This window comes from Periophthalmus magnuspinnatus, chromosome 3 (assembly GCF_009829125.3).
Source record: "Periophthalmus magnuspinnatus isolate fPerMag1 chromosome 3, fPerMag1.2.pri, whole genome shotgun sequence".
Taxonomy (NCBI): Eukaryota; Metazoa; Chordata; class Actinopteri; order Gobiiformes; family Gobiidae; genus Periophthalmus; species Periophthalmus magnuspinnatus.
In genome coordinates this window covers 34,353,027-34,370,411 of record NC_047128.1, presented here as the reverse complement: position 1 = coordinate 34,370,411, position 17,385 = coordinate 34,353,027, and the positions used below count along the sequence as shown (strand labels likewise).

The 17,385-nt window shown below is 42.3% G+C and overlaps 1 protein-coding gene across 1 annotated transcript in view; it reads right to left on the bottom strand.

Annotated features, from left to right (window-relative positions):
- Positions 1-17,385, bottom strand: part of fam189a1 (family with sequence similarity 189 member A1) — a 126,563-nt gene that overhangs the window by 56,907 nt on the left and 52,271 nt on the right. The window contains exon 2 of the mRNA XM_033987668.2: positions 5,399-5,455. Within this exon, the coding sequence (XP_033843559.2) occupies positions 5,399-5,455 (57 nt within the window). The remainder of the gene's footprint in view (positions 1-5,398; positions 5,456-17,385) is intronic.

Below are 17,385 nucleotides of genomic sequence, written 5' to 3'. Positions count from 1 at the left end.
AGTGTGACACGGGCGCTTTAGTCACAGTTCATCGAAAGCCGGATTCGTCGGGATGTTTGACTGAGTTTCCCGATTTGCCGCAGAGAACAGATCAGCTGAAGTTATCGTTTCGTGCTGTGAGTTCAGGCGTTGGTGCGTTTGCCTTTCCCTCTGTAGCCGACTTGTTTACGCGCTGGAAAACTCGCCGACGACCTGAACACGACCAGACTCAGTGTCAGTGTCAGCGCCTCTTCTACCCGTCTCCTCCTCCTGCTATTTATAAACCACATTTGTCCGACTTTATATGGAACAAAAACACAAATACCACCACGTAATATGTCGATTTATGACTGATCTGCGTCTCAAATATGTAAAGATTTGATTTCAGAAGGTCAGGTGTCATTCTGTGTTGTGGTTTTTGACGAAATATTGATGGATTATTTGAAAGAAAAACTTGATTTTCCTAGAGCAATGTTCCAAAGTAGACAGATAAACAGCTGGTGTATTAAAGCAGACACATTATGCAAAATCTTAAATCTTTTTCCATTCTCATTTGCCCACTTGAAATCGTATTGAGAGTGATTCATACAAAGTGACTCACACAAAGTGATTCATACAGAGCTGCAGATTTTTAGAACTTATGAACGTTTAACTAAGAAAACAAAGACTATAAATACATTTTGTTTTTTGTTTTTCTTGGTGTTTTTTTTAGTGATAGGAACGATGCATTTAAATATAAGTTATGTGCAAACAAACAAAAATACAGAAGAACACTTAAGGTATGACTGGTGCTTAAAAACACTCAGAGAATCCTTTAGAGACGGACACTTAAAGAGGAGTTTAGTTTTGCGCTCGTGTATTAAAATGATGAGATGATGCAAAAGACGAAGTTTAAATCCGTCACTGGACACATCGTTGTTGGAGTGAGGACGTTTTGGACAGTCCTAGGCCTTAAGTTATGTCACGAGTTTATATTTGTCCATTATGTTTCTTGTGTGGGTCCCTGATTCTGTCCATTTTCCACATAATCCTGGCTGTCGGAGTCCTCGCCTGTGATTGGACGACGCCAAACCTGGGACCCACCTTCAGCCCACCCGTTTAAGAACTCGGGACACGTGTTGGGGGACAGCTGGCCTGTGTGTGGACAGTGACATTTCGTTTCGTATGTGTAGAGTGTCTCTTTGGACACTTCAGTACTGACTCTGTGTTTGTTCGTCAAGATTTTGTTTTGTTAATGTACTTTTTTTTTGTTTTAGTTGACTTTACCTTTTTGTTTTTGTTTAAATCTTGCAAGGTACCATCTGTTTCAATATTTTTATACCCCTTTGGTTTAGTTTACCCTTAACATCCCTGTTTATTAAAGTACTTTTTTGTCTTTTTCCATCTTGGTTTGTTTTGTTACTTCCCTGTCCTCACACGAGCCGCTTTTTCAGTTCTGGGCTGTGTTTATTTCAGTTTCCTACAACGATTTGTCCAGTTCCCAGGTTTAAATTTCGTCTTTTGCATCAGACCTGGACGACTGAGGGACGACACGGTAACTGTAACGTTTTAGTAGCTTCAACGCTCTGGATTTCGTTTTTCTATTACACTCTGTGCTGTACGTTTACTGTTTTTACTGTATATTTTGTAATGAGCTTAAACAGAGGCAGAACCATAATCTGTTTTTCACTGCGCTCTCAGTGATTTGCTAAAGTCCGTCCTGTGCACAGTGGCCCTCGTCAGCAGATGGTCCTGGAGCTGCTCGTCTTAAACAGTCCACCTGGCGCTTTAGCCCCTCCCGCTCCGGGCCGTGCCTCGCTCCCTTTTCGGGCCGTACGGACGAGACTGAGACAGGAAGAACTGCGCAACTCCCCTGCCGCCGCCGAAGATTTAACACTAAATTAGCCGCGCTCTTCGGGGGGGATAGAGGTAAGAGGATTTGCTAATTTCTCTGTGCAAAATGTGTGACCAATTTCCCCTCACACCTCACTGTTGTGGAATGCTCTTTGATCCACAAAAGAAATATGATGATTCGGAATATTTCAATAATCCTGTGCAGCGAGGGAACTGTGCAACATTTACGGTGGCGACCAGCTTGTCTCCATGGAGATGTTAATGCTTTGCCAAGAATTTAACACAGTGTGGCTTTAAGCTTATTTCCATGGAGACGAGTAGATGACATCACCAGGCTGAGTATAAGGTCAGATCACGGTTTGGTTTTTTTTGTTTGTTTTTTTTCCTTGCCGAGAAGGAGGGTCTGAGGACAGGGGGCGCTCTCTGGGACAGTGCAGGGGGAGGGTCTGAGGACAGGGGGCGCTCTCTGGGACAGTGCAGGGGGAGGGTCTGAGGACAGGGGGCGCTCTCTGGGACAGTGCAGGGGGAGGGTCTGAGGACAGGGGGCGCTCTGGGACAGTGCAGGGGGAGGGTCTGAGGACAGGGGGCGCTCTCTGGGACAGTTACTTGTTTTCTATTGATTTGTCTGTTTCTGTTTCATTGTTGATTTTCTAACTTTCTTTTGGTTAAATCGTTTCTTTTGTTCAGGACTAACGGGCGACGCTGTTGTGATTTTGGGCTTTACAAAAATAAATTGACTTGAACTGAATCTGTGGAAATGTGATCACGTTCACAGTAAGAAAACACATTTTTCCAGGGATTTCGGAGCAGTAAATGTCGTATTTAATGCCACATATTGGAACAAAGCAATAACCTGAGTGGAGACAAAGTGGTGGCTCATGATTTAATCAAGTCCCACCTTTAAACAGATTGAACCTTTCACACAAAACTTCATAGTATTGTGTCTAAAGTCGCACGAATCTGACAGAACACTGATTTTAAAGCTTTGGCAAACCCTCTGTTCATTTATCCACACAGTAAAAATGCAAATTGGGTCGACTCATGAATATAACATTTCCGAAAAGGCTGAAGGCCATATTTTAGTTTCATAAATCAATATAGTTTCTTAGGAGAAGCTGACAAACGTATTTGAACTAATATAAGGTAAATGATACGAGATCAGTCAGAAAGATGTGAATAAAACCAAAATCCATGTAACGAAATAGTGCCTTTTCCATCTGCCCAAGTGAACTCAGACGAACTTGTTTCTTTTTTTTTACCACGGCTTCAAAACGTAGAGCTTTAAATCAATCACACCGACTGTTACTGTCACTGAAAGACAAGCCAATAATCAACAAGATTAATGTGAGTTTGCAAAGTCAACGGCTAAAATTAATAAAGCTCAGAATGATTTGTGTTTGACTCTTCGTTCAAAAGGTGCGTCCAAAAATTTAAACATCAACAAACCGCCAACAAGGCCATTAAGCGATAGAGCCGGCTGACGTTAAGGGTTTAATTAAAATGCACTTCACCTTATTTTAAATGTTTCATATTTTTTAAAACTCAAAACACTCTGTTGTGTAAAGTGCCGTGACACGTTCTACATGTTAATTACGTTTCACGCTGTGCAACAAAGTGTTCGAAAGACGAGCTGCAAACGGAAACATAAATGTGGCACTTAAGAGCAGCCTAGTTTTATCAGTCACAGCTCGGGGGTTCAAAACGACCACGTAATGCCAGGTGTCTCCATCCCAGCGTTTAGCTTTGGATTAGAGCTCGCACGTGTCCTGGTTTGGCCTCGTGTGGACCTGGTTTGGCCTCGTGTGGACCTGGTTTGGCCTCGTGTGGACCTGGTTTGGCCTCCTGTAGACCTGATTTAGTTTCATGTAGACCTGTTTTTTCCTCGTGTAGACCTGTTTTTTCCTCATGTAGACCTGTTTTTTCCTCATGTAGACCTGTTTTTTCCTCGTGTAGACCTGTTTTTTCTTCATGTAGACCTGTTTTTTCCTCATGTAGACCTGGTTTTTCCTCATGTAGACCTGGTTTTTCTTTGTGTAGACCTGGTTTTTCCTCATGTAGACCTGGTTTTTCTTCGTGTAGACCTGGTTTGGCCTCATGTAGACCTGGTTTTTCCTCATGTAGACCTGGTTTTTCCTCATGTAGACCTGTTTTTTCCTCATGTAGACCTGGTTTTTCCTCATGTAGACCTGGTTTTTCCTCATGTAGACCTGGTTTTTCCTCATGTAGACCTGGTTTTTCTTTGTGTAGACCTGGTTTTTCCTCATGTAGACCTGGTTTTTCTTCGTGTAGACCTGGTTTTTCCTCATGTAGACCTGTTTTTTCTTCGTGTAGACCTGGTTTGGTCCTGTTTTAGTCCAGGTTCAGTTTACTGCTGCAACTAACCATTATTTTAGAAGTCCACTATTGATTTATCTTCAAATGAGCTGGCGAGTCAAACGATTATTTTATTTTATTAGCGATTTCCTGCATGAATCTTAAAAAGTTTAAGCTTAACGGCCCTGTACCAGATATTTTTACACGTATTTGAGCAAAATCGGTCTGTCTCCAATACAGATAAACTGTATAAGCAGCTCTTGAGGTCAAAATAACTCTGCTGCTCTAAAGCATTTTGTTGTCAGATAATCAGGAAATGCACATTAGCATCCTATTTGTGTTTGTTAGATTTACTGTCACTGCTAATAAACTCATCGCTGAGAATAATTAGATGCTCTGAATGCATAAGATAAGTGAGGAGTAAAAATCAGGTACAGCACCTTTAAAATATATTAAATAAAGATTTCTCGATAGAACGTGTTTGTGGATTAAAAGTATTTCTCAATAAAAAAACAAACAAAACATACATATTCTTCCTTTTCTCAAATTGATTTAATAATGGCACGTCTTTCTGATAAATCCTGTTTTTTTTTCTAGCAAATAACGTGCGTCTGCTGTTTTTTTTAGAGCATCATTCTTAAAATATTTCAATAATTATTTGGATTACTTCATTATTCTGATTAATTGTTGCAGCCCTATAGCTCAGTCTTTGTTCATTCTCCATTTTGATGTGTATTTGTGATGAAATTAAAACTCAAACACATTCGGGGGAGTAGACGGGGGGACAAAGGCGTCTGTGACCCCCGACCTCAGGGAATTGAACTTTCATCCTATTTATTTACCGTAAATTTTGGACGATAAGCCGCTACTTTTTTCCCCACGCTTTGAACCCTGCGGCTTATACAGCAGTGCGGCTAATTTATAGATTTTTACTGCTTAACGGCCACTGGGGGGCGCTCTAACAGTGAGACATGGGGAAAGATTATGAACTGATGCTTTTTAGACAGTTAAAAAAAAAAAAAAAAAACTTAATTAAAACTAAAAAACCTTCTGTGAACCATCTTTCTGTGTAAATATCACATGTTACAACACAAAAAACCTGCAGCTTATATTCAGGTGCAGCTTATATATGGACAAAATTGATTTTCTTTTCAAATTTAACTGGTGCGGCTTATATTCAGGTGCCGAAACTTATATTATGTATATTAAAATGGGGCCCGTGTGAGGCTTCTTGCCCCAGACCCCCCTTTTTTCTATCGTCGAGTCGACTTACCACGAGAGACAGCGGCCTTTTCCAGGACACGACTCCAATCAGACCAGACAGCAGCACCTAAAACACACGATGGAAACGACGGTTAGTTTCACTGTAGCACGGACAAAACGAGGGATTCATACGGACTCGACAAAGAACACACGAGCGCCGACAGACTTCCACTAAGCGCTCGTGTTTTTCCTTCAGTTGAGTAAAGACTGAGGCTCTTTGTCGACATCGCGGCGGCGCTGTTCACAGATTATGTAGGAGTTGTGTCTCATTGAACCCATCTGTCTTCTTGTTTATCGTCAGACTGGAGCGGTGATCCCGTGGCCGATCTGTGTGCGCTTTCAGCAAAGAATCATGGGAAGTGATTCAGTTTGCAGTTACGGCGGATACGTTAGAGCGCAGCGTGGTAGAAACTGCACATTTGTTGAATATTTAGCCAAGTCTGGTGCGGAAACGAGTGATGAAGTTTGATAAAATGTTGAAAGAACTATAGACACGATAACTCTGATGCAGGATTATCACCGAGAATGGTCTAAATGTACAATATTGTGTAAAAAAAAACAAGAGTTGAACTAAATAAACAGCAAAATGAAACGCTTTTGTGGTTAATTTGTGTTTATAATGAGTCATTCCAGTTGTTTATTCAACCTTCTTCAGCTCAAATCTGAAAAATATCTCCACGTTCCCCACTGATATGAGGCAAAAGTTCTCACGATTGATCCCAAAAAATCAATCAAAAGTCTAACAGTTTTTGATCAATAAATAAATGTAGTATTCATCGTGACAGGTCTATATTTAACCGTCCGAACTGTCCGTATGTTTCACTTCTTACGGTAAATGGTCACTTTTTTAAACGCTTTTCCACTTTCAAAGCTCAAACTGTTTTATATCAAGAAACCACTCACACCGGAGCACACGGACACTGGGGAGAGGTGGATTAAGCGTCTTGCCCAAGGACACGGCAGCCGTATTCATGCGTGGGAACTGGAATCGCACTAACAACCTGTGGATCAATGGATCTGACCGCACGACCGGGATTTGAACCGCCAACCTTCAAATCACTGGACAAACGTGACACCAGTTTCGAGTCCTTTTTTTTTTTCTTTTACAGCTCTGCTCTTTACATAAACTGCATTTTGTTTTTGTGCTTTCATGCTCTTGGACACTAGTATAACAATGGAAAAGTAAAAGCAAAAAATTAAATCTAAGTTAAAGGTAAAGACGTTCGGCTGCTCGTACAAGCCGCTTCTTCAGTTCTGGTCAGATTAAAGCTGGACACTGCCTTATATCTGTCTGACGGAGGCGCTAACGACACTGAAACTGTAACTAAAACTGCTTTTGTTTACAGTTTGTGTTTGTAGTCTCGGTCTGTTGAGCCTGAGACATAATTAACATATTCATCCACTTTTAATGGGTGTTTTTCCTCAACTATTGGCATCCTGGCTCGGTCTATTGTCCTCCTTGTTTCCTTTGTTTGCTTTGGGTCTGCGAAGTGAGTTAAGTTGAGTTATAGATGGGATTTTTTTGTCCAGTGACAGATTTTACTTTTGGCTTTTACTGTAGATCAGACCTGTACGACTGAGGGACAAACGGACAGGAGATTATTATAAAAGTTAAAAAAAACAAATCCGTAAACCTCCTGTCCGTGTTGAAGTTTGCCGTTCGTTGTCCCAGCACGTGCAGGTCCCATTCCCCTTTAGCTTTTGTAAATAACAATAAAACAGTGACGTTTATATTATGGCACAGGTTTGTTTTGCTCATTAAGAATGCCGTCATCTGGGACATTCCCTCTCCTCAAATTAAATTGTTTGTTCTGAGCTAAGTGTTGTCTGAAGCGTATTTGGCTCTCGCTATCAGCGCTCTGCACACCTTTTCTCACGCTATTGGATTTTAGCTCGAGGCTTTGGAGGAGTTGAGACAATTTGTGCAGTTTTGAAACATTTTATTCTTTTCTAATTCTTAAACCATCGATAAAAAAAGACAAATGCTAATCAACACTACGACTATAGCTCCAGTTTGATGCTTGAAGTGTCGATAAGGAGAAAAGTCACAGGGAGTTGGACCTGCACGTTTAGTAAATAGTCTAAAATGTTCTGAATCTACAGCAGAACTAGTAAAAGTATTGACATTTATATAAAGAATCCAGCCTGTTCCTAAGCATCGAAATTGAAAGTGAAATTTTACAAACGAACACAAATTTTACAAACAAAAACACACATTTTACAGTGTGATATAAAGTAAATACACATGGTAACTGATAATACTGACATCAAAACATAAAGAAAAGTTATTCTAAATGTACAGTGTTGTTTGTAATAAATAAATACGCTTAAGTCATTAAATTCTTATTCTTATTTCATTTTTATCTTTGAATGTTTTTGATATGAATGTTCTCTTAATTGTAGGTTGCCTTGCCTGGGGACAACCGATGAAAATTAGCTCTAGTCAGCTAACTTGGGCACATTTACATTTTTTTTGTAATGTTTATTAATGTGCACTGTCCCTTTTATAAATAAATAAATAAATAAATAAATAAATAAATAAATAAATAAATAAATAAATAAATAAATAAATAAATAAATAAATAAATAAATAAATAAAATAAATAAAAATAAATTACTTGTATATTGTTTGTAAGTCTTATTGCAAAAAAATAATAATAATAATAATTCCCACTAGTCCAAACGGTACACATGATAAATACTGACCCTCAAACGTTATTGTTCCATCTTTCATTTGTTCCAGGGGTGTCGGGCTGGGGGGGTAAACGGTGCTGTTTCTGGAGGACGTGTGGCAGGAGGGGGGCCCTAGTTTATATTTCCTTTAGTTGCAATAAAAAGCTTCGTGCTTGAGTAAAGTGCGTGTAAGATATAAATACGATTCTGCGTGACACCTGAGGGACGCATCACCCCTTTACAAAAGATGCAAATGGTTTGATCCACAATTGTTGCGTTGCTTAAATACAAACACATCAGAGGAGGGTCCTACGAGGCGAGAGAGGTGGTTAAACCGGGTTAGTCGAGCTCAAACCCTGGATTTCAAATATCACAAAAGCGACTCACTTAGTTTAGTAACAGAGCGGCAGAGAAAACCTGGTCCAGAGCCTGAATTAAGACTCGGATCTGTCTCTCTTTCATTCTTTCTGCTCATATTGATCAGTCTAGTGTGTGAGCAGTGGTTCTACGCTGAGATAAACCCTCTCCATCAGCTGTAATCACTTAGAAACACGAGCGTAGAGACACAGATTTAACTCACAACGTGCAGTGTTCACCAGAAGAGGCGCCATTACGCACAGCTCTTCAGCTCTTTACAAGATCGCTTTTCTCAGATCCTCAGAGAAAAAAAATCCATCTCCAGATTCGTACGTTTTACATTCCGTCGTATTGACACTCATCCTCCTGGAGCTTTGGAAAAATCCCACTTTGCTCCTGGTTCGTTTGCGCAGAAACAGCAGTGTGTAGTTGAATCTAATATACTGCTGCACATTTATTAGACTCTTGGTTTAGTTCTACATTACGCTCCGTTTAGTAGGATCCTGGTTTAGTTCTACATTACGCTCTGTTACATGGAGCAGAGAAATAAGTGTGTTTCTTTCTTTTTTTTTCATATTTACAGGCAGTACACTTCATTAAACTGCAGAATTTCATGCGCTTTACCAGGAAATATCCAATCCTATTAGTAACTAGACCTTGGAACTCTCTATTTAACAATAAAAAGCTTCATTCGGTCCCTCGTCTGTGTTAAATTATTAATATCGGCTTATAAAATGTTGTGATTTTATCTGAAACTCAGCAATCGCAGCTCTACATTCAGTTTATATCAATAGTGTACGGAAAAAATATCATTTGCTGGGATAAATAAACAAGATTTTGCATAAAAAAGTTGGTACCCGGGGCCCAGAATTTGGTGCTTACGTCCCTGCGGAATGATAAATGAATACAGTTATTATCGTGGCAGGTTTAGACACTGCGATCCAAAGCTAATTCTTGATTTTTACACGACGCCATCTACTGGTCATAATGTTATGGCTGGTCAGTTAATAAGGATTCCATACGTGTGAACATCAAAGTGCGCACGAACAAAGACGCCCGCGAACCTGCAGGCTGCTCCTGTCTGTTACACCGTCCGCCTTCACCCCCCATTAAACACCAACGCTCTCCGGCCATTTCTTTCCCATCATGCTTTGCTCCTCGCTGCCTCCGCTCTTTCTTTCTTTCTTTCTCCCTGGCTCTTTCCAATTTCAGCCCCTATCAAACTCTTATCTCCGTACTTCTCCGCTCCCGTGTAGCCCCCTCACAATCTCTGGATTCTGAAGTCTGCATTTTCATTACCTCGTCTGAAAAAACCTCGGTCTGGCGGCTGCTTTTGGTTAAAGTGCTTCTTCGTTACCATAGGATCCGTAATGTATTCTGATATAAGAAGCAGAGAAAGATGAGGAATAATGTACGGGAATGATTTTGAGCAACAAATGAAAGTGCAGAGCTGGAGCAGGGTTTGCATTTACAGCCACAAAAACCCATAGAAGAGAAAGTTTATGTTTGTACCTATTTCATTTACATTTTTTTATTGCATTATCTGAAAACCCTAATTTATTATCATTTATTTTATCATTTTTTTGTTTTATTGTTTGTTTTGTAAACCCAGTAGACTATTATGTCTTAGATTATGGAGATGTTATTTATATGAAAGCCCCAAACCAAGCACTAAAATGTCTGGACTCCGTTTCCCATCATGCCTCTCTGCGATTTATCACAAACTGTAAAAGACAAAACTGTGAACTGTTGGGCAGCACTGGACACTCAGGCTAAATCACTGGTACATGTTCATTTACAAAGGGATTATGGGTCTGCGTCCTCCATATCTATGCACGTATATTCAACATAAAACAGATGGACATTATGCTCTGTGATCACAAAACTGCAGCTTCTTTCTGTCCCGAGTGTCCGCACAGAGACTGGTAAAGTGGCATTTCAATATTCTGCAACTTCAACATGGAATAATTTACAAAAAGTCTTGAAATTACAAGAACTGACTTCGATAGTTCAGTTTAAATCTATGTTGAAAGGTTTGGAAATTAAGTCTACGATTTGTAATTTCCTTTTAAGAATCCATTTTGTGATGTGTTGAAATGGCCAGGACTCCCTTGGAAAAGAGTTTGGTAATCGCAATGGGACTTTCCTGGTTAAATAAAGATTAAATAAAATAAAAATGTGCAATTCTGGGAGTTTCTTTAAGTCCAAATTATAGGTTGATGAGTAAAAGTATCGTAAATTGAGGTGATAATAAACTTTTAGCATTGTGAGATTATCAATTACACAATAAAGTTAATTATAGAGTTTTTTTTTTAATCTGAGTTGGTATAAAAATAAATCAAACGTGTAGTAAATGATATAAATAAATAAACAGAATCTAAACGGTAAATTGTGTCATTTTTATATTGCGCTTTTTCGTCCTCTCCCGTTCACACACACTTTAACACACACATTCATTCACACAGCGGTGAACACAGACACTGGGGGGCGACGTGGACGAGCGTCTTAAGTGTCTTGCCCAAGGACACAACGACAGCGTTCATCTGGAATCGCTTCGCCAACCTGCGGGTCAGCGGCTCTGTTAACTCTGCCAACGACGTCTGTTAAATCGAGAGCGGGATTCAGACTGTTAACCTTCAGATCGGTGGACGAACGCTCTACAAACTGAGCCGCTGTCGAGCCCAACGTTTCATAAATACTGAATATACAAATTATATACAAATAATAAGAGGCAAGAGCTGAAAAACGTATCGAAAAACGGATTTTCTCTAATGTTCGATGGCGTACGAGGTCGACAGGTCACGATCTAAAGGTTTCCACGTGAACGGTATTAATCTTTGAGTCAGGAGTTTGGCGAAAACAACTATATTTTTATCATTTTTATTCCACGGATGCACCAAATACTTCGATTGTGGCGTCAGTTCAACGCCGGACTCTAACGCTTCGGAAAGAAATAAAAAAAATGGACTGTCAGACGTTTTTCAGCTTTGAATAAAACCAAAATATATGTGACAAAGGCAATGATTCAGTTTCAATGGCGTGTTTTTTTATGTCGAGAGCGGGATTCAAACTGTTAATGTTCAGATCAGTGGACGAACGCTCTACAAACTGAGCCGCTGTCGTCCCAACGTTTCATAAATAGTAGAATGGTCTTGATTTATATTAGAACTAGTATAAAAACATATTAAAGAACTACATTTTTGTGCTGAAAACAGGTAGAAATGAGGTTTGAAATGTTAGTACGTTGATGTAAACTGCTTTAACGCCCGGTGAAAGTAAAGAAAAGCTCTAAATAAACCCCATTTTCTTATATTTACATCGTCGTCACACTGAAAACGCACAGAGTAGTTATGTAAAAAACAAACGCAGGCCTTGTTTCTAAAAGTAGAGACGCTATTTTCCCCGTTTTCCTTGTCACACGTCAGAGGAGGACATGCTGATGCACGAGTGACCGCTGACAGACTGGACACATGTGGACAAACAAACGCCCCTCTGCTCTTTTCTATGTTTAACTCACGTCTGATAGAAGTAACTAAGCGCTGTAACGGAGTAGCTATTTGGGCTAATTGTACGTTTTTGAGTCAATTCTTAATCCCGTTCTCGTAATTGCGCATAATTCTAGCATGTAATTATCCTTCATCACGTTGAAAATCATAGAAATTACTGCCAAGTCCCATTTGTCCTGGTGTAATGTGTGTCAGCGGTGTGTCTGCTTCGCTCTCGACCCACAAACACACACATTAACACACTCTGATTGGACCGAGCTCAGAGAATACGCCGTTTAAAACTACTAAATTCAGTTTTACACTTTTAATTGGTCGAGCCGAAAGTCTAAAATGCTTCGAAAATTGCAAAAAAGTAACTAGAACTATCACTCTGAGTAGTATATTCCACGTGCACCTTGTACTTTTACTAATGCAAAGTACAAATTGGCAGAAGTACTTGTAATTGAGCACAGTATTAGCCGAGAGACTGCGTACTTTGGTTGTAGTACTGCTTATGTACTTGAAACTAGTTGGAATCGAGATCGAGATGCAGTCACGAAAAGCGAAAGTTTGTCATTTAGGTTCATGAAATCTACAATGAAACAGGTTTTTGTTCTGATTTTGAAAAGAAAAAGTACAATTGTGCATCGAGATTAATCAATATAAGAAAAAAAATAGTGGTTTTCTTTGTCTATACGACCAAACTCTGATTACTTGAGTCACTCTGTGGAAGCCCCTGCACCGCGAGACCACCACAGCGCCTCTGCTTTTCAATCACAGGAGGCTTTTCCCCTCGGCTGCGTCCTGGAACGGGATTAAACATGCAATACTTAGCGGTATTAGTCATCGAAACCCACTCTCTCACATCCCCGCACCAATAAAACCCAAGCTTCCTCCACCACAACAGCCAATAAACATCAGAGCAATAAGACTCCAAAACATCTGACTGCAGCCGAGTGATATTATGTTTAAAAAAAAAGCGCAGGGCTCGATGAAAAGCTTCAGGCGTTTTAATTGTTTTGGAAGCTGAAGCACGAGGCAGATTTTTGGTAGAAAAGTGTTGATTAAACAGATGTGACGAGGGCAGACGGCCTGGACCGGTTTGACTACTGTGGTGTTATTGAGTCCAAACACAATAAAAGCTGCGATCACAGAGGGGCTCGTGTGTGCGGTGCTGTTGTTTTGAGTTTGACGACACCTCCGGCGACTGACATGTTATTACTATAAACTACAAGCACTTGGATAAGAAATGAACCTCATGTCGCAGCCCATGAGGAAAACAAAGAAACGCTATGGCCAAAACTGGAATTAAATCAATCTATGGAACTTTCTAAAGCGTCTGTACGTTCACAGTGAAACACAACAGCCAATAAACAAAATATTTACATAAAAAACTGTCTGTGCTCCTGTGTTTCTGCTTCTTTTCTCTCTGTTAAAGCGTCTGACCCCTGTCCCAAGACAAATGCCTCCTCTGGGACACAATAAAAGGATTATCTTATCTTTAAATTAATCAGAATCCAGTCAAATCTTGTTTGTTCCGCAGTGTGGTATTAAACCTTTCTGTCTCCATGGAGACGAGCAGGTGCCAGCAGCAGAAATAGTTACAGGTGTTTAGTTTTAGGAAAACCTGGGGCCACAGAGGATCAGTGGTTTTAGCAACAGTTCCCAAACCTGAAGGTCGAAGGATCGATTTCTGTCCTGACGGTGTGTCCTTAAGTAAGTATTTCCACGTTGTTTAGTGTGTGTGTGTGTGTGTGTGTGTGTGTGGTGTGTGTGTGTGTGTGCGTCACGGGGGCTAATGGTGCAGAATAGTTGCCTACAGCACAAGGCTAAGTTTGGAGTGAATGCAAATGACAAGAGTGTAGCAGTGAAAGGCTTCAACAGCCACAAAGAGACAAACTTTATTATTATTATTATTATTAGGCCCGGGCCCATACAGGGCGTAGGGCCTATTGCTTCCATGTTTGTATTTTGCACGGTGTTGTCATGGCGATGCCTGGAAAACCCATGTTTTTGCATTTTGTGCATCAGCACTTCACATGTGTTTTGACTTGTTTGGTGACAAGTGCAGCCCAAAGCCGCAATAAAAAAGGGACAAGTGGTGCATTAGCGCCACCCACAGGGAGTGCCGGGTCGGCCGAGTGCGAAGCACGGCCCGCGAGGGCCGTTTGATGCCGCTTGCGGCTTTAATATTTTCATTGCGGCTTTTATTATTGTCATTATTATTAATTGAATAAATGCAAAACAGACAGATTTAATTCCATACTGTTGTGAAAATTCCAGTCTAAGCCATAACCTGTCCATAGAAACATGCAGAAAAGTTACACAGTGCATCTTTAAAGAACAAGGACAAAGACATAACAGAACAACAACCACGTCCTCCAGAGAAGACAACAGACTTCAGACGTGAAACAGTTTGTGAAGTCAACAGCTTTCATCATTAAACTAAACCATTCGAGAAACATCACAAATATTTGAAAATATCGTCTAATATTGTTCACAACCGACCACCAAACAAACACCAAAATTACTGCAGTGTGTGTGATGAGTGTGTGAGTGTGTGTGATGAGTGTGTGAGTGTGAGTGTGTGTGTGTGATGAGTGTGTGTGATGAGTGTGTGATGAGTGTGTGGGGGTGTGTGTGAGTGTGTGTGATGAGTGTGTGAGTGTGTGTGATGAGTGTGGGGGTGTGTGTGAGTGTGTGTGAGTGTGTGTTACCCTCACAGTGCTCCAGACACACGACAAACACAAACAGTGATGACAGGTCCAAATGGAGCAGAGACATAAAAAACACTGGGCTTTTCAGGACAGGATCAGAGCAGCCGTGTCCTGCTGTGAAATAAAACACGACAGTGATAGTCCGACAGAGCTGTCACCTCCACACGAGTTACAACAAACACACACAAACACACACACGCACTTTCAACAGCTTTATGTGTTTGACTCATTCACAAGAGGAAGCAAACTGTGCACTTACTGTAGAGCAAAGGAGCGGGACTTATTCACATTAGGGCCATTGCAGTGGGATTCGCAGGGAAGTAAAGTAACTAATGACAAATATTAGTTACGTATAAGTTACGTCCCTGCGTCTTCGGGTCAGGGACAGGTCTCTCACTGTTGTGTCGGCCTACGGGCCAAACAGCAGTGCAGAGTACCCGGCCTTCTTGGAGTCCCTGGGAGGGGTACTAGACAGTGCACCAACCGGGGACTCCGTTGTTCTCCTGGGGGACTTCAACGCCCATGTGGGTAATGACAGTGACACTTGGAGGGGCGTGATTGGGAGGAACGGCCTCCCCGATCTGAACCCGAGTGGTGTTTTGTTATTGGACTTCTGTGCTAGTCACAGTTTGTCCATAACAAACACCATGTTCGAGCACAAGGGTGTCCATCGGTGCACATGGCACCAGGACACTCTAGGTCGGAGGTCGATGATCGACTTTGTTGTCGTGTCATCTGACCTCCGACCGCGTGTCTTGGACACTCGGGTGAAGAGAGGGGCTGAGCTGTCAACTGATCACCACCTGGTGGTGAGTTGGATCCGCTGGCGGAGGAGGAAGCCGGACAGACCTGGCAGGCCCAAGCGTATTGTGAGGGTCTGCTGGGAACGTCTGGCGGAGCCCTCTGTCAGGGAGGTCTTCAACTCCCACCTTCGGGAGAGCTTCTCCCTGATTCCGGGGGAGGCTGGGGACATGGACTCCGAGTGGGCCATGTTCTCCACCTCTATTGTCGATGCGGCTGCTCGTAGCTGTGGTCGTAAGGTCTGTGGTGCTTGTCGTGGCGGCAATCCCCGAACCCTGTGGTGGACACCGGAAGTAAGGGATGCCGTCAGGCTAAAGAAGGAGTCCTATCGAGCCTTGTTGGCTGAGGCAGCTGATGAGTACCGGCGGGCCAAGCGTGCCGCGGCTCGGGCAGTCACAGAGGCAAAAACTCGGGGTTGGGAGTTTGGGGAGGCCATGGAGGAGGACTATCGGACGGCCTCAAAGAAATTCTGGCAAACCGTCCGATGCCTCAGGAGGGGGAAGCAGTGCTTCACCAACACTGTTTACAGTGCGGGTGGAGAGCTGCTGACCTCGACTGGGGATGTTGTTGGGCGGTGGAAGGAATACTTTGAGGATCTCCTCAATCCCACTGTCACGTCTTCTGAGGAGGAAGCAGAAACTGGGGACCCGGAGGCGGACTCGTCCATCACCCTGGCTGAAGTCACTGAGGTGGTTGGCAAGATCCTCGGTGGCAAGGCTGTTCTGTTCTGTTCATTATATTTATGGACAGAATTTCTAGGCGCAGCCAGGGGCCGGAGGGGGCCTGGTTTGGGAACCACAGGATTTCATCTCTGCTGTTTGCAGATGATGTTGTCCTGACGGCTTCTTCGAGCCAGGACTGGGGCGGTTTGCAGCCGAGTGTGAAGTGGCTGGGATGAGAATCAGCTCCTCCAAATCTGAGGCCATGGTTCTCGACCGGAAAAAGGTGGTTTGCTCTCTCCGGGTGGGTGGTGAGTCTCTGCCCCAAGTGGAGGAGTTCAAGTATCTCAGGGTCTTGTTCACGAGTGAGGGAAGGATGGAGCGGGAGATTGACAGGTGGATCGGTGCAGCGTCTGCAGTGATGCGGTCGCTGTATCGGTCCGTTGTGGTAAAGAAGGAGCTGAGCCGGAAGGCGAAGCTCTCAATTTACCGGTCAATCTACGTTCCTACCCTCACCTATGGTCATGAGCTTTGGGTAATGACCGAAAGGACAAGGTCGCGGATACAAGCGGCTGAAATGGGCTTCCTCCGCAGAGTGGCCGGGCGCACCCTTAGGGATAGGGTGAGGAGCTCGGTCACACGGGAGGAGCTCGGAGTAGAGCCGCTGCTCCTACACGTTGCTTCCTCGAGAGGAACCAGTTGAGGTGGCTCGGGCATCTGCTCAGGATGCCTCCTGGACGCCTCCCTAGGGAGGTGTTCTGGGCATGTCCCACCGGGAGGAGGCCCCGGGGAAGACCCAGGACACGACTCCAGGTCTGTTTTTGAGGAGGTAACAACATTAGAACACCGTTTAAAAAGTCAATTTTGTGTAATATAGGACCTTTTATAAGCTCATCATCAAAAAAATAAACAAAAAAAAAAAAGTTGATTGCTGTATATGAGCTTTATAACTCACTGGGCAGAACAATTACGAGTTGAAAAAAAAATCTATAGTGCTAAATGTGTATTGAACAAAAATAAATTAGATCTACGCAAAGCAATATATGCCCTGACATTTCTTATGGGAAATATCTGTGTCAGAGGCATAATGCATGAAATGTGTTTGAATAATTACAGGCTTTACCTGCTCCTGGTGCAACAGCTTCATTAGCTCCAGTGAAAGTGGAGGTGTGTGTGTGTTTGTGTGTGTTTGTGTGTGTTTGTGTGAGACTCAGTGCTTCACATGTCGGCTATAACATCGTCTCATCTCACCAACTCAAGGTTATTACTGCAGTGGACTAACTCGTATTGATTCATATCTGGCGA